Genomic DNA, 27,952 nt, shown 5'->3' on the forward strand with positions numbered 1-27,952 from the left:
CTCCGTCTCCTTCTCTTTCTCCGTCTCCTCCTCTTTCTCGCCATTCTCGCGGCCCGCAAGCAGCAAGCGGGAATGGCAGCAGCTTCCAGGGGGGTTACAGAGGGGCCCTGGCAAGCAGCACGGCACCTCTCTGGGGAGAACCTGCAGCACGACGCCGCTGCAGAGCCAGCGGAGAGTGCTGGAGCCAGCACGGCACGTGGGTTTCCCAGGGGCTCCTGCGCCAACACCAGCTGTTGCAGCTCAACTGCAATGTTGTCTGCACTGCTGGGGCCTTTGTGGAGCCGCCTGGTGCCTCCGGAGCGCTCCTGGAAGGACAGGGCTGCCTCGGAGGAGCGGCTCCTGCACACAGCGCTGATGGATTTCTTCAAAGGAGGCAGTGGAGAGGCAGAGGTGCATGTGGGGTCCCTCTGTTTCCCACTGGGGCTTCTCCTTTTGCCTGGCTGCATCGCAGAGGCCAGGGGGCTGCAGGCAGCCTCCGGCTCCGGCCTCTGGCAGCTCACGAGATCCTGCAGGGAAAAGCAGGCAGCAGTGGCAGAAGAGTCCCCTGGGCGCAGCCAGGCCGCTCAGCAGGGGAGCTCTTGTTTGGGGACGCACACCCGGTTCTGCCTGGCAGGCGCACTCTGCTGTGCCTTGCTTCGGCTCTACTGCTCTGCGCAGGGGGACGGCACGGGGAGGAACGCGGCTGTCCCCCAAGCCACCCTCTCGAGCACTTTTGCCAGGCAAATAGAGAAACCCCTGGCTCGGCAGGAGCTGCGTGCCCGGGCTGGCTTACCTGGGCTGGCTGCGGCGGGGTCTCCTCTTTGCCGCCAAGAGCAGCCAGAGGCTGCCCAAGGAGAGGCCGCTCGCGGCCCGAGGACAGCTGCCCTGGGCTGTCCCCGCTGGCCAAGGTGCGCCTCCGAGCAAAGGGCCACGCTGCCAGGCTCTTCCTCTTCTTAGTGCCAGCTGCTGCAAGCAAGAGGAAAGCAGAGGTCTGGGGCACGGCCGAGGTTTCAGGGGTCCCTGCAAGGCCCACGTGTCGCTCGGGCAGCTTGCCGGGGCAGCCGTTTGGGCTGCGCGCTCCGAGCGTGCCCCTGCCCCAGGGCGGCCAGAGGGGCTGCTGCTTCGGAGCCGCGCTCCAGCGCCGGGGCAGAAGGCAGCTGCTCAGCTTCTCTCCCAGACTCACCGGTGCAGCGGCCACGGCCCTCTTCAGCAGCCGCGGGGACGGAGATGGGGCACTGCTCGCTGGCAGCCTGCAAGAACCAGGTTGAGCTTATGGAGCTGCCCGGCTTTGGGGCTGGCAGGGGCCGAGCGGGCGCAGCCCCGCGCGACGCGCCCACCCCACCACGGCCGGGGGCACCGGCTGCCCTCCTGCGCTCCCCGGCCTGGGGCAGCGCCTCCCGGCGACACTTACGGCTCCGTCGAAGCCCACGGCCTGCACCAGGAGCCGCAGGGAGGCGAGGCGGCTGACCCGGGTCTCCTGGGCTGCTGGGCACTGCCTGTGCACAGGGCAGGGACCGCGGCAGAGCTCGCTCACAGCCAGCCCCTCTGCTCGCTGCCCCACACCAGCCCCGCGCCCCCACACCACCCCAGCACGGCAGACCATCCCACGGCGCTGGCTGGCAGCAGCGCTCTGCAGCGCCCGGCCCCGCTGCACCCGCGCAGCTCCCCCGGCACCTCCCCACCGCCCCCAGCCCGGCCGCGCCGTGCACAGGCCCAGGTCCCCGGCAGGGCTCACCTGAGCATGGTGCTCAGCCAGCGCTCCTTCACCTCCGCTGACCTGCAAGGACAAGGAGAAACAGCCTCAGAGCCCGCTCCTGCTCCGCCCGGCGAGGCCCCCGGCCCCACGCACATCTCGCCCGCTTGGCACCGCTCCCCAGCGCCGTACAGCAGAGCCGCGCTCGGTGCCACCGCGGTGCCGCCGGGTGAGCAGAGCTGCAGGGAGGTGCTGACGGCGGGTGGCTTGTGCCCGCCTGGAGCTGCCTCTGGGGCACGGGAAACCCCAGCGGGGCCTCTGCCTTCTCCTCCCACAGCCTGAGCTGAGCCCCAGCAAGGCCGGAGAGCACCGAAGGCGAGCACGTGCCCTGCAGCCCCGCGGCTCTGAGCGGGCCCCCAAGGCTCACCGGAAGGTGACCACCCACTGCTTGGTGGGCCAGACCAGGACAACAGATCTGGCGCACTGGAGGCCAAGGACGTCCCCCTCCTCTTCTCCGCCGGTCGCCGCCTGGTCCCTGCCGCACAGCACCCAGAGCTCCCGGAGGGGCACCTGGTGCTGGAGCAGGAAGGTGGAGCCGCACCTGCCAGGAGGAAGAGCAGCGACCGCCCTGGAGGCTGTGTGGCGGGGGCAGCCCCCGCAGCTCCCCCGGGGAGAGCAATGCCCGGGGTGGACGCACGCACGGCCTGCTCCTCTCCTCTCACACCTCCCCGCGGTAACGGGAAAGGGTGTCCCTGCGTGCGGCGTAGGGACCCCCGGGCAGGGGGCTGCAGGTCGTAGGGACCCCAAGTCCCGGCAGGCAGGAGAGGAGGAAGGCCTCCCCGCGGGCGCCGGGACGCCAGAGCCTTGGACCTGTCTGGTACTGGTCAGCGCTGCGCTGGCTGGTGGAGAGGGGCTGTGGGGTGAGGAAGCAATGGGAGGAGCAGCCCCAGGAGGCGCGCTCCGCTCTGCCCCGGCGGGAGCCCCTCCGGGCAGCAGCGGTGCCTGGCGGCGGGCGGCAGAGGCGATGGCGGGGGCAGGACGGCTGTGGGTGCTCCGCTAACCTGAACCTGGCGAAGGCGACGGCGCTGGGCGAGAGGAGGAGGTGCCGCTCCCTCGTCCGCCGGTGCCGCGTGACCTGCACGCGGTCGCTGAGCAGGAGCTGGGGGCTCCTGCGCGACACCAAGGCGCCGAGCGGCGCCGGGGGCCGGGAGGCTCCCCCGGGCACGAGCCCGAGGCCGGCGGCGGGAGCCGCGCGCCCGGGGGCCGGAGGCCGTCCCTGCGCGCCGGGAGCAGGGCTGCGAGCGCCCCGCGCACCGCAGCACTGGGACTGCCCCATGGCACCGGGCAGCGCCGGGCAGCGCCGGGCGGGCCTGTGCGACGCTCCGCGAGGAGTCCGTGTGCCGGGAAGTGCTGCTGCGCTGGGAGCCTGCGTCTCCCTGCCGCCCCGCACCGGCACAGTGCCGCACTGCCGCACGGGCGGGCGCCGGTGGCCCTGCCCGCCCGGGTGTCACTGTGGCACGCTGTGACACGCCGCCCGGGCCGTGGGGCAGCGCCCGGGTGGGGACGGGGGCTGCGGGCTCCCCGCTGCCCGGCACCTCCCGCTCCGCCTTGGGATGGTCTCACTGCGGTGTGGGAGCGCAGCTGGTGGCTCCGGGCACCACGGCTGGCTCCCACCATGTCCCCGTTGCTCTCTGGGTCTGGGCCCCACACGGCCAGTGTCGCCTCCTCCCGTGGACAGGGTCTAAGGGACATGCTCAGAGACACGGAGCTGCCTGTGCGCGGGGCAGTGGTGGCTCCCGCGGGAGGTGAATGGTTCCCCCAGGCCCAGGTTTCACGCTTCCTCTGCACTCAGTCGCAGCAGTACTCGGCCCGACATGAGAGCAACCGCCACTGCAGCTGCCAACATGTGGCCTCCCCAGGTGCAGTGGGACCTCAGCTCCACGCACACTCAGGGCAGACTTTAGGGCAGGACTCAGTTGCCTAAGCACCAGCACCAGCACCCATTTGAGATGCCTTTGGAAATCCCTGGCGGTGCCCTGCGACGCCCGACTGCCTGGAGACACGGGCTTTCCGGCACCTGAGTCCCACCTCCACTCAGGCGCCTCGCGGGATCCTGCAGGGACACCCAAAGGCACCCTCTGCAGCAGATGAGGCAGGCGCACGGAAATGCTTGCCTGCAGTCCCAATGTCTGTGAAACCTGCAGGCACGCTCCTTCTCTCAGCCTTCACCCATGCTTGCCTCCGGAGGGGAGACAAACGTGCCAAAGGGTTTTTGCTGCAAGTTGCTCTCCTCTCAGCAAGTGGCTGAGATGTGTGTGACAAATGTGGAGATGGCACCTCGCTGGTGCACGAGGGAGTCTTGCTCCAGGGGGAAGTGTGCCCTGGGACGGGGCACGGGAGGGAAGAGGGCTCCAAGAAGGCTGGTTGAGAGTCAAGGACGAGCTCCGCCAAGCTCCACAACAGTCCTTGCCAAGGAGCTGGCAGTTGAGCAAGGAGAACAAGAGCTTCTCTGAAGGCGAGAGTAGGAGGAGGAATCTGGGGGGGCCCTGTCAGCCCGCTGCTGAGGGGCGCTGGGGCCCTGGTGACAAGGGACCCAGACAAGGCTGAGGCGTGCATGAGGCCTGTCACAGAATGCCAGAATCCCGGAGTGGCTGAGGTTGGAAGACACCTCTGGAGATCATCCAGTCCAAGGCCCCTGCTCAAGCAGGGGCCCCTAGAGCACCTTGCACACAATCGCCTCCAGGCGCCCTCGGAATCTCCCCAGACAAGGAGACGCCACAGCCTCTCTAGGCAACCTCTGCCAGGGTCTGTCACCCTCACAGGAGAGAGCTTCTTCCTCATATTCAGCCGGACCTTCCCGGCTTTCGGTTTGTGCCCGTTGCCTCTTGTCCTCTCACTGGGTACCACTGAGAGAAGAGTCTGGCCCCATCCCCTTGACACCCTCCCTTCAGGCAGCTGCAGACATTGATGAGATCCCCTCTGTCTTCTCTTCTCCAGACTGAGCGTCCCCAGGTCTCGCGGCCTTTCCTCAGAAAGGGGCTCCCAACCCGCGCAGCGGCCCCCAGCCCGAGGGGACGACACGGCGCCCCGCGGCACGGCGGACCTAGCGCTGTGGTCACCCTGGAGATGGCAGCGCAGCGAGACCCGGTCCCGCCGCCTACGGCGACCGCGAGGCCCACCGGGAGCGTTGCATGCTGGGATTTGTAGTCCGCGGCCTGCTTGGTATCGACGCGCTCGCTTACTGATGTAATCTGACCCTTCTCCCGCCCCGTCTCCTTCTCCTTTTCCAGCCTTCTGAGCGCTACAGCTCGCACCAGCACATTCCAGCGCGGGTTCCACGCGACGTAAGGGTCCTTTTTGTAGAGCTGCCCTTAGCGTCGCCTGAGCAGAAGTATGGGCTTCTTGTTCGCCTTTGGCTTCTGCCTCCCAAAGCCCCCAGGCTCTCGCTCGAACATCCCTTCCTCGTTTAACTACGCGACCTGGCGCGGCGGCGAGGCAGGAAGCGCCGCAGGAGGAGGCGTCGCCGATCAGGCAGCGTGCCGGCAGCCCGCTAGGAGCCGGGTGAGGGGTCACGCCGGGGCCCTGCTCGCTCCCTCCCCCACCCTGACATGCCAACCGGGCAGTCGGCGGCGTAGCAGCGCGCGGGCAGCGTACGTGGGGCGGGCGGGCGCGCGCGGGGGGGGCGGTGGGCGCGCGGGGGGCGAGGGGGCGCGCCCCGAGGTCTCCCCCCTCCCCCCCCAGGCTGGGTGTAACGGTCGCTCTGCCCCGCCCGCACGGTGGGGGGCCGGGCCCGGGGGTGGCGGCGGCGGCGTGTAGCTGAGTGCCGGTTCTCGCGCAGGTCCCCCCGGTCCCCGCGGCAGGATGGAGTTCGAGCTGCTGGAGAGCGACGTGCTGGAGTCGCTGGAGGACCTGGGGTAGGTGCCGCGGCGCTAAGGCGCCCGGCCCCGCGCCGGTGGCGGTGGGGGACCCGGAGCGGGGTTGTGCTGCGGGGGTGGGCGCTGGCGCCCCCGGGAGGCCGGGGCCCGCGGCCCGCCGCGGCGCGGGGCAGAGCCGCGCCCGGGTTTCCAGGCTCAACACCAGCGATATTCCCGTCCCCGCGGCAGCCCTGCGGGTGCCGTGCCCAAAACCAGGCTGTTGGCAGCGCCGGTTTGGCACAAGGAAAAGCGCGAAGCCAAACCGGCTGTTTCTAGCTTTCCCCCCGTGGCTGAGTGCTGGTTTCCGTGACTGCGGTGAATCCTTCTCATCAGTGACCCTCCGTTCAATAGAACTGTCCTGGCTAGAGGTGGGGAATGGAGAGAGAAACCTGAATTTTCAGAGAGTGAGGGGAGGGGAAGCTTTGGGGCCTCAATCCCTGTGGTAAAACAATGGGAAAAATAATAAAGGCTGTAGTATTTTCCCTTTAACTGCTTTTTAAAATAATGTAATGCAAGAAACTTGTTGTTTAATCCTGTCACTCTGTCAGAGTCAGTAGAGATTGTATAAATATGAGAGAGAGCAAGAGGAACATGTCTTAGCATAAGCAGCTCTGTCTGTAAACTGCTGGGAGTTCAGAGAAGAGGCCATTACAATTTTACTGCTGCTGGTCCTGTGCAAACAGCTGTATTTACTCACATTGGCTGCATTCCCATAAATCACTTTGTTGGAGCATAATGACTCTAGTCCCAAAGATTATGTTTCCAGGCTAAGTTGGTGGTGATCGCTCCAAAGGTTGATAAACAGGCTTCTGTTCTGGCAGGTATTTGACTGAAATGTGAAAAGGTCTCTGTGATGATGCAAATACTGTAGACTGCTGCTTTTCCTTCCCCCCCCAACCTCTGTTTAAAATAAAATGACTGACTTGAAGGAGTTGTGATTTGTGTAGTAATTAACAGAAGTGATTAGAAATTCTTGCTGTTGATTCTTGACAGTTTCAAATAAATAAAACAATGAAAACAGATTAAAAAGATAAGTCATCTATATCAGTGAAGATATTGGCAGCAGTGCCTGCAAAGAAATTTGGAAGGCAAAAAGCACAGGACTTCAGCAGTAACAGTAACGACTTGGAAGACTGCTGCATGTAACTAAAGATTTCTGTCAGTTTCCTTGTGTTTGCACAGGCTTAAGGGGTTGAAATTTTTAAGCTTTAACAGTAATTCCATTACCCTTTGAAGTTCAACATATATTTTTCCTAACTAAATATTGAAGAAATTTTATTTTATTTTATATTTAATAGCATTACACATCACAGAGTTGTTTCTTTTGGAGTTTGTGAGAAAAATGCTCTAACAGTGGTCTCTTCCCTTGTAAGTCAGCTTGAACTATTGGAAAAGCAAACAAATTAGATATCAAAATGCTACTGAAGAGGAGTGTAGCTCTAGAACGTATACTACTGGAGGAGGGCAGGAGTGGAAGCATACGCATAGAAGCTTTTAAAGAGCTTAGAAGAAAAAGGCTGTTGAGGAACTTGCAAGTTAGATTACTGGCTGAATAGCTGTGTTGTTGAACCATGGTTATTGGAGATAATACAGTTAAGATGTTGTATCTAACAAAGAAAAATTTCAGAGAAAGGATGTCTAACATGACAAATGACTTGCATCCAGACCCTGCCAAAGCAAAAGGCTTGTCATTTCAGTTCTACTTAGAGCTCTAACTTGATGTTTCTATTTTGAGTCCTCTGCGTTTCCATACACGTGAGAGTCATGAGTCTGTCGGGTTAAGCTTGCTCTAAGTAGCCTGTTGGAATTGCATCTGGCCTGCTGTGATAATGCAATGGGGATGCAGTATATCAAATTGTAGCTTCCCATCAATTGCTAGCAGATTATATCATTTATCAAGCTGCCCTGTGGGGTAAAAGTTACTTGGAGTGTGTTTTTTTCATTTTGGTTGAATGAAACTATTACAGTGAAGATAAACCCTTTGTTCTTGTGATTAACATCACATATAAAGTGTGGAAAAATAACATTTTAATTTGTCCTTTGAGAGATTTGTTACTTCTGAGATTTGCTGAGAGTTGACTGAACTCACTGGGTCACCATGACATAATGGATGACTTTACACTAGAAACTTGAAATAGCAATTTCAGTTGATTATGCTCACTCTTGGATGTCCTTCTGTTCTGGGTGCAGCACACAAAAGTGATATTGTGGATTTTATGCTCTGGTAAGCTCTAACTTAGTTCCTCTGTCTGGTTCATAAGGTTATTTCTCCCTACTCTCCCCTCTCAGCCCAACAAGGTGTCAGTACACAGATGTCCTGTAAGCTACGTCTTCTAAAATCAGTTCTGTAGAATCATGCTTTTTTACAGCAGACCTGAATTTGGTTTAGGTTGTCTATATGAATAACTAACTCCCATTTGTTTTTCTAGTGCCAATTTAAGAAGGTAGTTCTTCAAAAGAGGATGTTGTTTTACTGATTATTTTTGTAACATTTGTATCAATGTTTTTGTTTTGCGTGGCATACATGATAGCAAATGGTAGGAACAAATGCTCTAGTCAAGCAGTAATTATTGAACATACTTTAAAGCGGCACTCAAGAATGAGACTTTGGAACTGCAGTAGCCCTAGATAAGCACTTTTGTAATGTCTTAATGAGATAGAGAGAAGTTGCTGCTGTATGTAGTAGCATTTTCCAGGATGAAACATTTGATCCATGGTATTTTGTGACAAGGTCTTTTTGTCAGTAGGCTAATGTGCATGGTAGTGTTGGGTTTATTCAGTGCTTTTTCTCACAGTTGAATGCAGTTTAGATTTTCAACATTCCAGGTGTGTTGAGGGTGTAGCTCTCAACATGTATGCAGCATAATACTAATCTACACTGGTCATCAGTCATAACAAACTTTATTAAATTGTGCTTTTCTTGTCAGTTACAAAGGTCCACTGTTAGATGATGGAGCACTGGCTCAGGCAGTCTCTCGTGGAGCCAGTTCCCCTGAATTCACCAAACTCTGTGCTTGGTTGGTATCTGAGTTACGGCTATTCTGTAAACTAGAGGAAAACGTGCAGGCAACTAACAGTAAGTATTCATAACTCCAGCATAAACATTCAGTAAATGTGTGTTCTTGCATGCCATAAAGATTTAGGCTGACAGAATTGCTAAATCTGTTGTACCAGGGAGTGTTGTCTGCACACTGTCAGATCTTGGATATTTTCCACTTCAGTGTTCAAGCTTGCCTAATGAGCTGCCAGTAGAGGCTGAATTAATAGTGGGAATCAAATGGTCGTTCTCCTGAAATTAGTTCGTTCTTTTAATTGTTCAACTACAGAGAGTTTGGGGTTTTTTTTTCATTTTATTTTTTATTTTTATTTTTATTTTTTTTAGCTCTGAAATGGATTTGAGGAATTTATTATTTAGATCATGAGAATATTTTTCTTTCAAATCATCTGTATAAAATTCTGATGTAAGGAGTATTTAGCATTCAAGGAAATAGTCTCATGACTAGAGTGAATTTATTGTCTTTTTATTATTGGCTGCCTTAAATCCATCTTTACTATATATTTTTCCTTATTTAAGAAATGCTCTGTGGGAAAGAGCTTGAAAATGTCTGTTTTCGATTTTGATGGAGGAAGCAAGCCCTGTCTTTTCAGGAAAGTTATTTACAGTCAGCTACTTGTGCCATTTTACAGGTTAAACTGGTGTGATAACTTGTACTTCTGAATATCTAACACACTAGCTCTTAATGCATTAATGAATTTAACTGTCTGTTTACTTAGTGTCCAAAGATTGTTCACCTTCCTCTCAACATCTGTTCTGTCACTCTTCCTTTTTCCTAGCTATTTCTCACATGTCCATCTCCTCTTTCTTTGAGTTTGTGACTCCCTCTCTCCGTAGCTATAAAGAAAAAGATACGCTATGTTTTATAAGGTTCCTACTCATTTTTGTAAAAAATACAATTCAGCAGTATTCTAACACCTATTTAAAATTCTCTGAACTACAAGGATAGATATATTTTTATCTGTAGTATCCAGTCTTATCCTTAATTTGTGTGACATGAGTAAATAAATATGTGTTTTAGGCAAAAGTTCCTTTTCAGAAGAAGAAGGCTGATAATTTTCCTTTATCATTATGTTTTGCTTAACCTGGCTGAACAAATTAAGATCAATTTCACTAGCAGTGCTTAAGTTCTGACACAAACATCAGTCTAAGTTTTGTCTTAAATGACTTGATTATTTTTAAAGGATACTAATAAAATAACATCAATTGACAGTATCACATGTGAGCTTACAAGGAGAGGCAGTTAAAGATAAGAAAGCTGGTAAACCCAATTATTCATGACTTTACAAACATCTTAGATAATCCTGATAATGGGAACAGTTAATTGATGCTTCAAATACCCTGTAGAATTTGTGATGTCTTTAATGCCACTTTTTATTGTAGAAGTTGCCAGTTGCTATTTATTATAGCTGGGGAAAGCCAGTGATGAACATCATGGCCCCAGATAGGTTGTTCTGTGTCTCTGAGAGACCTGAAGAATGCATTTGACTTTCATTAAAAGCAGGACTTTTATGTTAAAGAGTAACTGGAGCAACGTGTTTTTTTTATTTTTAAACAAAGCAAATTCATTCTAACCATAGCCAGAGAGATATACATTAGCTGTGAACCAATTATTCTTATTTTTATTTTTTTAAGGTCCAAATGAAGCAGAAGAGTTTCAGCTTGAAGTGAGTGGGTTACTGGCTGAAATGAACTGTCCATATACATCACTAACATCAGGAGATGTGACAAAACGCCTTCATAGTCAAAAGAACTGTCTCTTGCTGCTCAGTAAGTTAAAAGGATGCTTGAAAGAAAACTTGCTCTTGTGCAAAGAGTCATGCTACTGTTTCTTGCACTTAATGAGATACTGCGGAATATAATACGAGGTGTTTCACATCACACTGTATATATAAAGTGATTACAGGAAATCATTAATAGTTCTTATATTCTGTAACTTACAGTGTCAGAATATTATACTTTTAGGTCTTACAAACTTACTAGTCATCCCTTAGCTAGTACATGATATTATAGAATATATTCTGAGCATTAACCTTTTTCACATTCACTAGCAAAAAGTCTGTCCTATAGCTTCTCAAAAAGTACTTCCAAGAGGTACATTCAAAGTACATTCAAAGGTTTCTAACAGAATTTAGCACTTTGGTCAAAAAGGTCATAAAAATGACAAGTAACATACGGTGCATCATTGTCTTGAAGCTCCAAGCATTGTCTGACTCGCAAGGTGAAATTAGATTTGTGTTTTCTACGCTCCAAAAATAATTAATCTTAAAAAACACAGGATGAGTTTTGTCTCAAGTCCAGTTCTTTTGATCATCTAGTGAATAGCTTCAGTATTGTTTTCTACTGCTGGGTGGGGGGGGGGGGGAAGGGAAAGAGCAGTAGCAAAGATCATGTCCTCCTTTTCATTTTCCATCCATGAGCTCTGAATATCTAAACTGACTTTAGTCTACTTAGGAAATGTAAGGGCAGAAGGAATAGTGCTTAATTTGGGGAAAGTATGCAATGTTGATTTATGTTTTTTTTTTTTAAGTATTATTTTTACAAGTGTCAGAAATTGTAAAACTAATTTCAATCTGATCTTAAAGTCAACATAAATTAGTATTTTATTTGCTTCCTCACTGTGGAATGCTCAGTTGCTGCTGTTTCCCTAATTTTGTCAAAGCGGAAGTGTGTATTTCCACTCTTGGCTGAGATGTAAGAAATGAACTACAGAGTAGTTCCCTGTATTTCAACAATTGGAGAAAGACTGCAGTAGTAAGACTTCACCTGAGAACATCCTATCAAATCAAAATCAGATTAAGTGAGGTTATTATCGCATTTAAAGTATTTTCTAGCTCAAAACACATTTGTCTTTCAGGTTATTCTCTGTAAGCTAAAATATTGAATAAATTTGGCCTTTCTGTGACAAACAGATTATTCCAGATCAGATTATTCTGTGATCTAAGAACATGTTCAGAAGTCAAATTCTGGTTACCATGTGACAGGAATTCTGTGTTTAGTGTCAAATGTGGAATTTAAGTTGATACCAAACTCCTTTTGTGCATAGCATAATAACAATACCTAAAGCTTTTACATAGCTTTCATTAATTACATTAACTGATTGGGTATCCTGTTGTATTATGTAAGAGCCAGATTTTTTCAGAAAAACAGAGAATAACACTCTGTAAGTGAGTGCTGAGATATCTTATACTTTTCCAAAACACTGCAACTACCGTCAACTGGGAGATGCAGCAGTATTGGTGGGAGAAGCAGAGCATCAAGTAAGCATAAATAGGTAGGATTGCCTTGGCATAGGATACAATATTAAGTACTGACATCTGCAAAAAGAAAAAGTACAAGAAAGAAAAGTTTCAAACTGGTTCAGAAAAGGTCTACAAAAACGAATCACTCTCTGGAAAACATGTATGTCTTATGGTAACAGACTTAAAACTTCCATTTTTTTTCAGAGGAGGGTGAAGGTAGCTTGGATGTGATCTCTGAATTCTTGAAACAAACTTCTGCTACTAGTTTCTTTTACAAGAGGTTATAATATGCTGTAAATAGTTGAAAGTTGAAGATGAGACAAATCTGTATAAAGCACAAACTTAGCTAACGAAAGAACTTACGAAGTATTTGTTATTTTACACATCTTAAGTATTTTATAAATTAAAAGATATTCTGTGGTATTAGCAGAAGACAGAGGCTGGATGAAATTCTAAGGATCATTATAATGCTTTGTTCCGGTCTTAATCCTTTGATCTCTCCTGGTTTTAGAGGTAAAAAGGTTGACTGGAACACTATCACATGCTACTATATAGTTACAGGTGTACATCCCTGCTCACAAGTCTCTCAGTGCAGTAATATATATTTCCATTCCTACTTTAAAAAATAATTTAAATTACTGTTATGGTCAGCCAGTATGATTCAAAATAAAAGTATTCTTAAACATATTTATTTTTTCTATTGAAACTTCAAGTTGTGACAATTGCAAGCAATGGCTGTGCACTAAATCCGTATCACTGTAACCTACACTGTAATGCTGGAATGTGGATGTAGATCATACGCAGTTCTGTGATTTTACTTTATTTAGTTGTTTGATAAAGGAGTTCTAATGTGATAGTAGTCTCTTACTCTTAAGATATTTGAAAGTGTTGGAGGCTTTCTAGCTTCAATTTCATCAGTAACTGCTGCCTTTGCGAAATTGTAAACCTGAATTCTCAACAATACTTTAAAAAGTGGATTTTCTTCCACTCTGCATCTTGCCTGGGGAAGTAGTAAAGGAGATTTATCCAGCATTTCACTTTTCTTTACTCATTTCCTTGCTTCTTTCACCAGAACGTCAGGGAGTCCTTGCTTGTCTAGCTTAAAGTGCATGTCCCAGTGCCTCATCCTGCTTACTTTCGTGTTCCCAGTCTCCTGTCTTTGCTGGGCAAAGCCTACAGGAAAAGAGTTGTACTCTATTGACCTCGGTAATACCTGTTGGAATCATGGGGATATTCTCCAGGCTTTAACTGCTCATACTAAACCTTTCCCATGATTGCTGTGGTTCTGGCCTTGGGCTTAGTAATTACTAGAAACATGAATGTTCTTTGGATACCAAAATTATATCCCTAACTCTTTCTAAAACACTATTTGCACACTTGTTGGTTGTAAACACCTGGATTCTCTGATTGGTTCTAAAATATTTAACTCTGCTGTATCTGATGCTGAAATCTAATTTTTCTTACCCCAGCATACCTCATCTCAGAACTGGAAGCTGCCAGAATGCTGTGTGTGAATGCCCCTCCTAAAAAAGCACAGGAAGGAGGTGGCAGTGAAGTCTTTCAGGAGCTAAAAGGCATATGTATTGCTTTAGGCATGTCCAAGCCTCCAGCCAACATAACGATGTTCCAGTTCTTCAGTGGAATTGAAAAAAAAGTAAGATCCAAAGGAACAAAAGTAGAGTATTTACAATATTACTGTTTTAATGAAAAATAATTTTACTGCCAGAGTGAGATTTGTGTCTTGTGAAACTCCAGTGTTTGAATTGTGAAGGCAACTTAACATGGTTTACTGAGTATGCTGAGAGTCTGAATTTTGAAAATGAATTTAAAGGCTTTTTCCACGCTAAGGCATGAAGTCAGGGACTACGGCTGTCATTGCCTTAAAGAGTGATGTATTGCTTATACTGCTCTAAGTTTTAATGTCATCACCTTTTGCAGGAAACGTGGAAAATACTGGACTTAAGCCTCAGGAAGAACATTGAGGAGAAATGTATTCTAAGCAATATTGGCACCTAAACAAACTTTTAAAGGAACAGACTATTTTAAAAATATTTAGGTTGAAAGGTGTTATAATTAAAGTCAAGTTTGCACCTTTTTCTTAAAGCTTTTGTCAGTTCTTGAGGGTCCAGATATTTTCATATTTCTTTATATGTATGCATTCTTCAGGTTGTTTTTTTTTTTTTTTTTTCATTTGTGTAGTTTATATAAAACAAAAAAGTGGAATGTGTGCAGATCAAAGGTGGAGGACAATATTTAAAATATAGTAAGTGTAGGGTTTTTTGGTAGAGGGGAAGCAGTGCTGCAGAAATAAACCTTTGCAAACTTCAAAGGACAGGTAAATAGTTATCAGAAATACTTTCAGAGAAGCTTTTTGTCTTTAACCAAGTCTCTGATTGAAAACAGCAAAAATAGCACTTTGTTTCTTTGCAAAGCATCTGTTTGGGCCTGTTTAGGAGGAGAGGGGTGGTCTTCTGGTGGAAGTCCAGGGCGCAGAATGGAAGCAGATTGTTCTCTGATATTGTTATGGGCGTTAGAAAGTTAAATGTGCAAGAAACCTGTGCTTCCATTTTTCTATATAATGGAGAAAATATTCATAAAAATAAAGTCAACAGTAGTGAGCTTTGGCAGAAGAGGAACCATAAAAATACAGATTATAAAGTAGATCAGAATCTTTTAGGTTAAGAATTCTGTTATGTGTTATTCTTTAGTTGACTTTCTTTCTACATTTTCTTGCTTTAAAGTCAAACTTGCAATACTCTTAGCATTTGTTTAACCATAATGATTTTGTGCTATTATTGATTTACATTCATAGGTTGTGTTATTCAAAAAATTGAACAATCCTTATAGTCTAATAAACTGCATCAGGAATTTCTAACATAAAAAGTTCTTAGAAATCATATATATCTGTGGTGCTTACAGTCCAAGCACTTCAGATGCTAGTAGTATTTTAGAACGAGGAAGAAAATTTTACTGAAATGAAATACATTCATCAGATGTTAAAGGAAATACATCAAAAATGAAGTTTAGCTAAATGTGAAAAATAAAATTGTGTAAGGAGCAAAAATTTTACTCTTTACTGTGGAATATATTGTTAAAAGATCCACCTTACAATGTTCTTTTGGTCTAGTATATGAAATAAAGCTGCCTTTTTCATCGTGTGTATGCACTACAGTTTTGAGTAGGATCTTTGTATAATTGACTTGCTTAGGGATCCATAACATTAAAAAGCTACTTTTTCTTTTTCAATAAACTGCTACCTCTGCTATTCTAATAATATTTAATTTTTAAAACTTGAAGGAAATTGATTGGGTTCAGCACCTTTGGAAAACTGGGTCACTGAATGTGTTAAATTAACTGTTGGAATGAAACACCCCAAGAAGTTGAAAAATGTCGGAAGGTGCAGTTTCATAACGCTACCCTGTTTATCCTTTGATCCAAGTCTTAGTCCACACTACCATTTCTTCCCAGTGAAATCCTTAGCCATTTAGAGATCAGAAATATAACCAAACAGTTATGCCCGGATTCTTTAAATTCAAATTAAATTTAGATTCCCATTCAGAGAACTTTTTCTTTTTGATTGTGAAGAGGAGTCCTTTTTTAGGTTCTATTATGTTTTATGTAGTCTTAATACAACCTTTTTGATATGGGTTTTTTTTTCTGAATTAGAAATAATGAAATTTCCCTCTATCATCAAGGAAAAGATACCATAAAGTACAGTTCAAATTTAAATTGTAGATCTCATCCATAGTGGTTTGTTTGTTTGTTTGTTTGTTTTGTGATTTTAGCCAAGATTACTGGAAATATAAAGTAGCTGTTTTGCAAAAGAAATGTGATTGGTTCAAAGGGAACAAGCTGGTATTGGAGGCTGCTGTGTTGTGCCTGTGACAATCCAGTCCTCTCCTGTAAATTTAACCTTGAAAAGTTAATTTTCAGCCAATGCTTATGTTGTATATAAATCTCCTAACAGCTGAAGGAAACCCTAGCAAAGGTTCCACCTAATCATGTTGGAAAACCTTTATTGAAGAAACAACTGGGACCAGCTCACTGGGTAAGTAGTTGTATGTGTTAGAGCCTGTTTTCCTTGTTTGAACATGTAATATATTACATGTCGATCGTGTGGAATATTACAAAATGATTTTTGACTTATCTATTTATAAAGATGAGAAGACAATTTCTTGCAGTATTTCTACATGCATGATGCAGTAAATGTTCAGTGAATTTGTCTGGATCTTTCTTAGGCTTCCCTTGACAAACATTAGATTTCCATATATTGATATATGTATAGGGACTGGCATGAAATTTTCCAAAGTGAAGGAGAAGGTTAATTTTACAGTAGTGGCAGAGCTGCTTTGCTGCCTGATATCTTTGTGCAGTGATTTTAAGGCTTCCTGTCCTGCGCCTTGCCAGCATGGTATGTATGACATAGCTGTGCTGAGATAGTGTAATATCTCCTCCTGAGCCTTCTTTCCCAAGAGCCTGGGTTCCTCCCATCATTTCCTCCTCTTTTTCTGTGCTTGTAGAATAGTCTACTTCCTTCATAGCCTTTTCTCCGTGAAGCAGTGGATGCACGGGTGGATGCTTAGAGAGACACTACATCCAGGTAGCAAAGGCATGATGGTCTTTGGCTAGGATTTGGTTTTGTTTCCTGCTGTTCCAGGATGATGGTGCTTGGGGAAGATACTCTAAGACTGGTGCTGAACCAGCACACAGTGCTATAGCTGCTACTGCAGGATGCTGAGAGCATCTCTCTCTCTTGCTTAAGGCTCAAGATTATCTGACCTGAACGTACTTCTCTCTTAAATGCTATATTGCCTGGGCTGAAGGTAGGCCATTGAGATGTCTTGATGCAGGCATCAGGCAAGAGAGAAACGGTTTCTGTAATGGTATATATCCCAACTGTTGCTCTGACTAGACCATCATGTGCTGCCGTGTGTGTGCTTCTAGTGATGGCTTTTTCCTGTAGGTCACTTTGTTGCTTTGTCTGTACAGCAGATTGTGCTTTAACCAAGATCGTCTTAAAAGTACTTTAGTTACCTTTAATGGTGTATCTCTTTGTCCTTAGCTTGCCTTTTTTTCCAGAAAGTAGGGACTCCCAGCTCCCTAGGACTTAGATGCATGTCCTTTTATCTCCTTTAGCTTGTTTCATCTAGTACTTTTTCACTTTTGCTTTTGTCTTGGTGAATGTTGAGAAATGGATCAGCAGTATATGCAGCCCTTACGTTCCTTATAAGGAACAGACAGCTGTACCCGCTAGAGATGGTACGAGGGTGAGGATAAAAGAGCCTTTGAAGCTTTCAGGAAAATAGTGTTAGCAGACGTGGGCTGAGGGCCCATTTAACAAAGCAGGTAACTTGGCTTTAGCACTGCTATAGTACCTGCATATCTGATTGTCTTCTACCTACATGGTTTGCTGTCTTAAGCAGAAACGTTTTCCTATAATCTGTATTTATGTTTGCAAATTTCTGTTTCAGGAAAAAATTGAAGCAATTAATCAAGCCATAGTCAATGAATATGAAGTCCGAAGAAAACTATTAGTCAAACGTTTGGATGTAACTGTGCAGTCCTTTGGCTGGTCGGACAGAGCTAAGGTACAAACAACTTTCTGTGAAGTGCTGTGCTGGATTATGTTTATGCTTTATAATAAGTGTCTCCAGAAACCTACTTTATTGTTTCACCTTTCATAAGTAAGAAATAATCAGAGGAGTTAACCTGGTTTTTATTTGAGTTTCTGAAGAAGTTTATAACTATGTAAGCTGATTACAGAATTCTACTTTAAACTAATTTGTTGTTGGGATGGAAGAACAACATGTAAAATGAGAAGATGGACTGCGTGTAACTATAGAGTGAAGCCAAAATCTACAGTTAAGTAGGTCAGTACAGAAAATAATAATAGAATACTAATCCAGTCATTGGCACTGAGAGCATAATGTAAGTCTTTGAAGTGCTGTGTTTGTGTGATGGCAAGAAAGCACTTTCCTGTTGGCCATCCCTTAACTTACTTTATGCTGTCCAGAGTGCTTAGATTTCTTTAACTCAATCTATCTGCAAACACACGTTCACAGATGCACATGAGAAAAACTGCTATGGCACTACTTGTTCTCTTACCTCACAGACAGGGTAATATTTCAGTATGTCTTTTGTCTTTGAATGGTGCAAGTGGCTGTGACGTGACTTCTGTTCTCTCTGAATATGAATTATGATTATTCTGCTTTTTAAAATTGCATGGTTTCTCTATTTCTTATCTTTTATAGTGAAAAGAGAATGAACATTTTAAATGTAGTATGAAGAGATCTTTTAAACTGGTATATAACACTCATGTTTAGGACTAAACCACATCTGATATAATGCTGTTAATTAGATGCTGCTGGCAGTGTTTGAGAATGAGGAATTTAGTCATAAACTGTGACACATGAATTGTCAAGTGTTTTTTCTTGGTAACTGATTAATTCAAAAAGCAACTGCGTTTTAATAGTAAAATGTCCCCTCTCCTCTTTCCTGCTCATCACCTGAATGAGGCTTCTGCTGGTGCCTAGTCTCTTGAAGCTAGCATTCTTCAGATTTTTCAGTATCACTGAGGATCACTCAACATACTTAATTGTATAACCTGAAAAGTATCAAAATAAGTAGTATTAATTTAAATAGTTGTTTCTCTGAATGGTAGAAGCACTAGTAAAATTTTATAATCTATTATTAGCTTTTTTTAGATGGAATTTTGAAATTTTTGAACTTGAAGAATAATCTCATAGTACCAAAATACTCTGGTTGTCTTTTATAAGTTCACAAAAGCTCAGTTAAAATTGCCAGGAAAAAACATACTTCTCTCGTGGATACTGTTGCTCTTCCAGCGTAAGATAATGAAATGCGTGTTTTCCTTAACTTTGAATACACTCTGTTTAGCCTATTAAAGTATAAAGTTTTTGGTTCTAAAAACTAATCCCTGAATCTCGTTAGAAATACACACTGTCAACTTCTACCAGTTCCAGCTTTCTGCCTGTAGTTGGAAAATAGGATTTTAGGATTTTAAAACTTGCACCAAAATTTCTGCATTATCAATAGATTTGTTGGCAAATCTAGTTTGCCTGTTCTCAGTGTTCCCACTGTAGTCATCTAGCTGTACCAATAGATCTTTTGTCTTTCTGTGTGTCATAATGTCTTTTGTCCTAGCTGCCGCATTCTACTTTGACTGAAAATACATGTAACTAGTGTATTGACTCATAGTTGGAAGCACTGATTTCTGTTGATTGGACAGCTGCTATCATACTTTCGAGGAGTTTAGAAAAGCAAGTATGGTTAATGCCAAAAGGCATCAGAGGAGGAGAGATTGCCCACAAGGCAAAGTCCTCTTGTAAGTCGAGAGGATCTCATTTCTAATTTTGGCTTACAGTATACAAGTCAAAGGACAGAATTAGAATAAGTTCTCGAGAGTTCTCCTTGTGCCCCTTGATGGCTTGCATTTGTGAAGAAGCTGACCTAAACGAAGAATGTGAGAGTAACACTGTCTTTTTGTACTGATACAGTGTTGGAGATAATGGTGATGCCAGTGTAACTGAAGTGAGTCTCTGACTTCAGAGATTTGTGTTGCACAGAGGCCTGGTAGAGACTGGATACAAAAGTGTTTCATTTTCACTGTTGCTTAGACATTAGTGGTAATTCATGTATTATGTGACAAACTTGCATTCTATGTTGAGAAATAATATGAATAAATTCTGTGAGAAGTCATACAGTCTATGCATACTTTATTCAACTTAAAATTGTCAGAAGATTGATGTCTTGTCAATTCAGTCCAAGTAGTGTTTCCTGTATTACTTAAGAATTTGGCTAATGCTGGCCTTGCTACGGTGATTCTTAAGGTCACAAAGTCATTCTCATTGTTCTTTATATTAATATTTGTTCTATTTGGAATGATATCTGGTTCTTCAGTGTCCCATTGCTTTTCTGAGCTCCAGCTAACTGAGTTATGTTTTTCTTTTCTCCAACAGAGTCAGACAGAGAAACTGGCTAAAGTCTACCAGCCAAAACGTGCCCTTTTATCTACTAAGTGCACTATTTCCATTGCAAATCTCTTGGCAGCTCGGCAAGATCTGTCAAAGATCATGAGAACAAGCAGTGGGTCCATCCGAGAGAAGACTGCCTGTGCCATTAATAAGGTATTTGGTGACAAATAACAAAATAGCTTGTTCTATTCTGAATGTTTAGGAAATTTAACTTAAACTTTTAAAACACATTTTCATTCCATTGAGAACAATAATGTTTTGAATGGAGTAGTAAATCATACTTTTTAAAATTTAAGTGGAAGTTGGAAATAAAGGAAAAGAAACTTGGTGTTTACAACAGATTATGCCCCAGTGCATTATAGGGAACTGTAGTTTCTCCCATTTAAGTTCAGATTAATACTCCTTATGATCAGAAGAAAATTGCTGGAGTATCTTTGACTGTTTTTGGTATGGCTAGGCCTGCTCTAACATTTCTTATCAGAATTATTGATGTTATACTGCTGTTACCTAACTTGGTCACTATATCTAGAATAATGTCTACATAATAACTGTGTTTCTATCCTGTGTGAATGGAATGCATTAAAATCACAAACCCTGTATCTCACTAGATAAGACATATTATAGTCAAATGTGTAGTTTTAGTAATAATGTCAAAGAATACGATACAGACAAAAAATTTGTTTCAAGAAGTTACAAATTTACAGGAAAAAATAGATGCTCAAAAGTGCATGCGTTAAACTTGAAGCTCAGTAGCTGAGTACTACAGTGTACCTGATGTGTTAATTTGTGGGTATATGTGCATGCTTTTTTCCACTTCTAGTACTGTTCGCATGTCAAGTAATTTTCTAATTCATTTAGAGCTGAATAGTGGTGTGCTGGTTGGACTGACCCCCTCAACCAAAATATTTTTTTGTGCCTATGTTAGCGTAGTTGGAGTGTGGAAAGTAAAAGAAAGCGAGTGGTAACAGAGGTGTAATTGCATATATGTTTTGTTAGGAATGCAAGACTCTCCTACTGCTGTTAACTTACCTCTGTCTGTTATTGATATTAAATCTTTTCCAAGAAAGTCACAGAAAAGAACAAAATAACCTACTTCCATTGAAGTTTTTCTGTTTGATGATTTAAGAACAGTGCAAGCATCCTGTCTTTTGTCTTGCTAAATTCCTAGTTTCACAACATCCTTGGACAGCTAAAGACCTCTAGAATCTCTGTTCAAATCTGGTCAGCACTGTTTGATACCTGTTTGCTGATGTGTGGAGTTCAGGAAGTTTGTTCCTAGGAATGTGTGTATCCTTATTGGAAAAATAAATATTTTCATATAGTTTACCAAAAATATCATCTTTGCCGATGGCTTCTACAGTGATTCAGAGTTCTAGTTAGAAGAGAGACTGAGTTGCCCCCTACTGATGATTGTTTGAGATCAGCAGTTTTCACTAGCACGCTGTTGAGTGAAAGACTGTACTGATGCTGCCTCTTCTGGTGGGCGTGATACTGAACAAAGAACCCAAGACTCCAGGCTTGCTAGCAACCTTTGGAGTACTAGATGATTCCTGTTTAATTTTTATTAATTTGAGACAAAAGTCTTTGTTACTTTCAAACAGACAAAAATGTCGTGATGAAATCTCCTGAGTGTTCGAACCCTTGAGCAACTGCTCATTGCAGTGGGTATCAGTAAGTATGGCTCTTCTGTGAGGTGTTCAAACTCCTAAGGCTCTTCTCCCTTTCCCTTTGCAGGTGCTAATGGGCAGAGTGCCTGACAGAGGAGGAAGGCCTAATGAAATTGAACCGCCACCTCCTGAGATGCCACCTTGGCAGAAAAGACCAGAGGCTGGTCCACAACAAAGTGGCAGCAGAGGAGGAAGAGGTGGCTATGACTCATCGTATGGAGGGCGAGGAGGTTATGACCATGGAGGTCATGACAGAGGAGGGAGAGGAGGTTATGACTCGTCATATGGAGGGCGAGGAGGTCATGAACAAGGAAGCCATGATCGAGGGGGGCGAGGAGGACGTGGTGGTTATGACCATGGCAGCAGAGGAGGAGGAAGAGGAAACAAGCTCCAAGGAGGCTGGACAGATGGTGGAGGCGGTAGCTACCAGGATGGCAGCTACAGAGAGAGCAACTACAGAGATGCAGGTTTTCAAACGGGTGGCTACCATGGCGGTGGTGGTGGTGGTGGCTACCAAGGAGGAGGCTATGGTGGCTACCAATCTTCTTCGTACACGGGAAGTGGCTACCAAGGGGGTGGTGGCTACCAGCAGGACAACAGATACCAAGATGGTGGGTCCCACAGTGACCGAGGGGGTGGACGTGGAGGAGGGAGAGGTGGCCGTGGTGGTCGTGGTGGCCGTGGAGGTCAAGGAGGGGGGTGGGGAGGCAGAGGTGGACAGAATTTTAATCAGGGGGGACAGTTTGAGCAGCACTTCCAGCATGGAGGTTATCAGTATAATCAATCTGGCTTTGGACAAGGAAGACACTTTACAAGCTGAGGCTACTAAAAATGTTTGCTTCAGCAGAGCTCAGATAATACAAACCTGCTTTCAGAGGCCTGGCTTAATGCTTCTTGAAATAGTGCAGGTTTGTAAGTGGCAGGCAGGATCTGTTTGGATGGGATGTTTTGCTTTGAGTAAACTGCGGGTTTCTGTAGGCCTCTTCTTTTTATCTTACTGAATTAAATGCATCATCATTCTCCACTGCACTTCACCTAAACATAAACTAATTGCCATGCTTTTTAGATGTTGGACTCATTTTTCTCTGCTTAGAACACTTCTGTTCTGAAACTACCAGCTGTGTTTGCCTTCCACTTTGGTTAGGTAAATAACAAGATCTGTCTGGTCAAATTTATATATTGTAATACACAATGGAATTTCTACTTTCTTCCCCCTAAACATTATTTGGTTATATCCTAAAACCAGTTCTGAATATTGCTTTTGACTTGCTGGCCTGTCTTTCTAGTCAAGAAAATGTTACATGCACGCGCACGCAATGAATTCCCTTTAACAAACAGGTTTGTCTATTATATGAGCTCTACTGTAGATGCCATGTTTGGTAGCCTTACTGCCACTAAAATTTTACCACCTGCTCAACTCTGGAGACTGACCGCCGCCAAAACCTGCAAAGATCACTTAAAACTAAGCTAAATTGTGAACTGATAGTGTATGTAGGCCTGTAGTTAGGTGTAGCAATTCAAACTGACCTGCATCCATCCAAAACAAGTTGTTCCTCCTCCAAACCTGATTTTTACTTGAAATCAGCTAGAAGAAATGACAAACTGAAATTTATTTTATTTGCAAGTTAATACCACTGGCTCAGCAGATCTAGGGCAATTTGTTTTGGAGGTTGTCTTTTTTAAAGAAATGCACTACGGCCTGGGAAGATTAGTTCCTGCCTGGAGGAAGCCCTTTTATTATTGCTGCAGAAAACAAAGCCTGGCTGAGTTTGATGTTCTGATGTGTTTTTTTTTTTTTCTTTACTGAAAGCCACGTAATGCTTCTTGCTGGGTTTTTTGTGTACATAAACATTGTCAAGCTGTGAAAGAAAATGGCTGAAGGTGTGCTGTTGTATAAAAGGTGAGCAATAAAAGTATCTGTATGTTGTCTTTGCCTTGGTTTCTTTTCCTTCTTGAAAAGGAGTAGAAAGCAATTGCTACAGTAGCTAGGATCCTGTAGGGGTTTCCAGCTGTTTCACCTACTTTAAATCTAAAATATTTTAGATGTTCTAATCATTGCAGACAAACTGTGAATTCTTCCCCTTTAGAAGCTGTCGGAACAGGTGTGGGAGATATGTTTTGATTTACTACAAACTGTTTGGACTTAATACTGATGTAACTGAGTGTGTGACTTCACTTCTGCAGAAGCTTGGACTGTATTAGGGTGTCTTTATTAAGAGAGATGGAGCTGCACAGCCTCCTTGAGAGTTACTGGAAACTGTTTATAGACAAAATCTGTTGTGTGGCTTGTTCTTCCGTGATACGGGGAATTACTCAAAATCAAGTGGGTTGAATGGTGTGTTTAGAGAAAGGTGGTGGCAGGGACTGGGCTAGATGAGTTGTTCGAGCGGACTAGGTTTGACCTGTGGAGTAGGCCACTTCCTGGCACAGTCTTGATTTAAATGTGAAGTGTTTCAATTTTGCAAAAAACAGAATGCTAATTTGTTTACTTACTGCCTTTCTGTGGTCGAGAGAAAAAGGGACAACAGGAAAATGGGAAGATACGTGATGCGATTGTCTCAGTTAACAGTTCTAAATGGGGCTGATCAGGAAGGCTCTGCTGCCTGAACCTGGGATTTGAAGCTTTCTGTAAGCAATTGAGAACATCTACTGGGAAGGTATGCCACTTCCCTATCTTGTTTTTTTGGCTCTTGGTGTGTGTCTGGCTCCGTCTTTTCCAAGAGACTTCCTCCTTCCTACTGTTCGCTCCTCAGTGACATTGCTGATTCTCTCCTATTTCTCATTAAGCTGAAGACAGGAGTAGATGGGAGTAGATGGTCTTCATTCCACTGTATTTTGTTCTGTTCTTCTCCTGTGCTATGAGGCAGCACCACCATCTCCATTGGGTCTCTGTGTAAAGTAGTTCTTACTGTGCTGTTCAACTGTCCCCCATGTCACGCTCCTCCGTGCTATGTGAACACACTGTGCTGCTTCGGGGAACTCTCCTGATGCTGTTTGGGCTTGTGGAAAATACATGTTGCTGCTGCTGCTGCACTCGAACAGCTGCTGCAGAGGCTGTGCTGATGGCAGTCTCTGCTGGTTGAAACGTCCAGAGGGCTGAATTCAGACTGATACAGGTAGGAGGAGTTCCCTGGATTATGTGAAGAACATGAGCATTTGAGAGAATCTATGTAATGCTGTTCTTGCTATTATTCAAGCTAAGCGTGTAAATATAGCTGTAAACATTGTTTAGAATTTATCTCATATTTCATTATATGATCAACTCGGAAATCGTCTGTTAATTTTTTCTGGCCACTAGGTGCTGCTGGTGATTCACAGGTTGGAAGTGAAGATACCAGTAAAAGGTGGCTGTGAATCCAAGTTGATGTCTGTCTTAGTTTTTAATATTTCAGGTTAAACAAGTCTGACAAGAAGAAAAGAGAATCAATATTGAATCCATGTGTTTATGGGACACTGAAACAGGTCTGTCTCAGCATGATATTGTTCAAATTTAGAACTTTCATCTGGAATGTTCTTGTTTCACAAAGGCATGGATTGTTGCTAGTATTAGGCAGTGAGAGGCTCCAGAGAAGACATCACCGTTATAAGGAATAATGCTATGTCCTGAGAATTTGCGGATGACTGAATTTTTGTAAAAATAGTTTTGGGATTTCTTTTTAATTAAAATATTTTTAAAATAGGGACAGTCCTGGACTGATAAAGGCAGAGAGTTTGACAAAGGTAAAGAGGCATTTCTGCGAAGGTAATAGCTGTAAGTTGTTAGCTGCTGATTTCCCTCATTGTAAAGAGGCTAAGGTTTCTAGTCTGTGTATTTGTGTGCTGCAAACTTGTCCCTAGTAGGAGAGACAAGAGGTTCTGTTCTCTCTTCTCTTCAGGAAGTTGCTGAGTTGCCACAGTGCCTTTAGGGACTAATTCATTTTCTGTGCTAGAGCTGCCAGTTTCTGCAGGACTGTTACTTAAGCTGCAATGGGTATTCTCAGCTTTGCACGCTGAGGTGATAAGGTGAAATGAAGATGCTTGGGGAGGGGAAGCAGAGGTTCCCTTTCCCCTTGTTTCAGCTACTTTTGCTGCCCCAAATACGCTGCTTCTTCCCCTCATTTTTACAGGACTTAGGGTAAGTTAAGCCCTGTTTTATTGCTGTTTATGGGAGGAAGTTTATTTTTTCTAAATAAAAAGAACACTCAAGAAACAGGCTTTACTCTTCCAACGGGAAAGAAAACACTTTGCTTCTGCCAGCTGTTGTTGTTTTTCCTTACTGCTCTATTGTTTCCTCGTAGTGTGCTGCGACTCCTTTGTTTTCCTGAGGAAAACAAACTGTGTATGTGTGGAGAGGGCAGCTTCAATTAATGGAAGCAAACAGCCACTGCTTTGCTATTGTCTGTATGATGCTTTGATATTTTGATATTGTTTTGCAAATATTATTCCCATTCCAGTGGAAAGAATTGCTAACTGGGAGTTTGAAGACTGGAGAGGGGTTGTGGAGATTATTGGTCTTTTGGTAGATGGGGATATAGGTGCTGGATTTCAGTGTGTGTCATGGTACAAAGCAGAACTCAAGGAGATCATGAAGGCAGTAAGTAAGCAAGGATTTATACAGTGCAACAAAATTCTTCTTTTAAACTGTGGTCATTCTTGCTCCTTTTCTTTTTGTTCCACAAGCTTTAGAAATCTTGTTCCATTTTCCCCCCTTTAGCAACTTGTTGAAGTCCTAAGGACTCCCTTGTATTGCCTTTCCGTTCTATCTATTACGATAATCCTCTTGGATGTTGTCGTTGGGCATTAAAAAAACTATGGGGAGCGGAATAGAGTCTGGACGCAAAGTTACTTCCTACATCAGACACGTTACTGCATCACTTAAAAACAGCATGATCTGTCTGCAGTGTGGTCACAGTTGGGTTTTCCTTGCAGGTCTGGAGAACAGATAAAAATGTACTTTAAACCAAGTCTGATGCTCTAGAGAATGTAAGCATAGCATGACTAATAGATCTTTGTATGCACTAGTTTGAACATTAGACGCTCCCCACATTTGCAGCTATTATTTTGGCTTTGCTAGCAAAGGACTGAGCAGAAACAGAATTGGTGCTGAACAGAAACAGAATAGGCAGGTCCGCCCTGCCTATCTCCTTACCGTGCACAGAACAGTAACACAAGGGGCAGCGTATCAAGCTGAGCTTTCACCATGCGTTGCTTGTCCTAGGAAGCCGTTTTTCTTGTAACCATCCCCCAGTGGTTTATCATCTTTGGAACTGGTTTTGGCTGGAAGTCCTTATCTCACTTGCTGAAATTCCTCTGCTTTTTTAGATTCAAACCCCTGGAACTGCAGGAAGTGGTTATGTTCCATTACAGCTAGCGGACCCCAGAGGGGCTTCTCTAACTGGGTTAGATTTTTTAGCCAGAGCACGTGGGTAACCTGCTCTAGCATGGTGGGGGCTCTGACTGCTTGTCCCTGTTAAACTGCTGTTTGCATCTGAATTAAAGTGGCAAGTGCCCTAAACGCTGGACTAGAGATTAGTCTGTCTCTGGCCTAACCAGAGACAAGACCGTCTTACCTGTGAAGTGCCTAAGGTGCAGCTGTTAAGAGAGGAAGCAAGATTTGCGTCAGTGGATAGTTATGAGAAGTGCCTGAGCAGTTTGAAAAGTCCTCTGTCTTAAGAATTTACCCCACAAGGGATTGTGCATGTAAGAAATAAAAATTAAGCTGTGCTGAATTAGGAAAGTTAGGGAGTGAGAGGAATCTCACTAAGACCTGATGACTGTTTGGGGTGTCCGAAAGACTTAAGTGTGGATTCTTAGAGTACTAGGAGTTAAGTCAGCTCCCTGTTCGTTCAGTGAAGGCCTAGCACACAAAAGCTCTCAACTGCCCTTCACATGTGATTTGTCTTGTTCTGCTATACTTAAGGCTGCAGTAGAGACTCTCAGTGATGTTGCTACTGAAGACTGTCAAGCTGTGATCCTTCTGCCTCTGTGAACTTCTGATTGGCCTTAGCAACAGGAATGTTACAAAAATATGTATGTATATATTTTTTTAAGCTTTTGAGCATGATTTAGCAATCCCAAACAAGCTAGCTGATGATAAACTGCAGCCTCCTAGTGTACCCTTACATGAGAATCACGTCAGCGTTGTGACTGGAGAGCAGTACACTGACGTGGATATGAACTTCTGTTTCCTTTGTGTAGGCTCTCAAAAAACTAACACGCTTGTTTGCTTTGATTATGCCTTTTTAAAGGGATGCAGACTGAAAAAGCAAGTTCTATTACCAGCTGTAAACGTTGCCTTCTCCTCTTCGGCCAAAAATAAGTAGCACCTCTAATGGCTTAACAAACAATGTTAGAAGGGAAAAATATTTTTCTCTTGTGTTTACTTAGTGCTTTTTAGAGCTCTAAGTGCTGTCAGTGTCATTGTTTCCC

At 44.8% G+C, this 27,952-nt stretch overlaps 1 protein-coding gene across 1 annotated transcript; it reads left to right on the forward strand.

Moving 5' to 3' along the window:
- Positions 1-5,260: 5,260 nt before the first annotated feature.
- Positions 5,261-23,471, forward strand: FAM98A (family with sequence similarity 98 member A). The gene is made up of 9 exons (XM_062573624.1): positions 5,261-5,322; positions 5,511-5,586; positions 8,514-8,662; positions 10,277-10,411; positions 13,353-13,537; positions 15,851-15,931; positions 17,355-17,471; positions 19,863-20,030; positions 21,612-23,471. The coding sequence occupies exons 2-9, from the start codon at positions 5,534-5,536 to the stop codon at positions 22,362-22,364; spliced, it is 1,641 nt and encodes a 546-aa protein (XP_062429608.1). The 5' UTR covers positions 5,261-5,322; positions 5,511-5,533; the 3' UTR covers positions 22,365-23,471.
- The last annotated feature ends 4,481 nt before the right edge of the window (positions 23,472-27,952 follow it).

Source organism: Rhea pennata, chromosome 3, assembly GCF_028389875.1.
Source record: "Rhea pennata isolate bPtePen1 chromosome 3, bPtePen1.pri, whole genome shotgun sequence".
In the NCBI taxonomy this organism is placed as follows: domain Eukaryota; kingdom Metazoa; phylum Chordata; class Aves; order Rheiformes; family Rheidae; genus Rhea; species Rhea pennata.

Excerpts from the sequence above, each read along its gene's own strand:
- FAM98A (XM_062573624.1), top strand. The coding sequence starts at position 5,534 with ATGGAGTTCGAGCTGCTGGAGAGCGACGTGCTGGAGTCGCTGGAGGAC. Across the intron at positions 8,663-10,276 it reads AAACGTGCAGGCAACTAACA|GTCCAAATGAAGCAGAAGAG; the intron begins GTAAGTATTCAT and ends TATTTTTTTAAG. Across the intron at positions 10,412-13,352 it reads GAACTGTCTCTTGCTGCTCA|CATACCTCATCTCAGAACTG; the intron begins GTAAGTTAAAAG and ends TTCTTACCCCAG.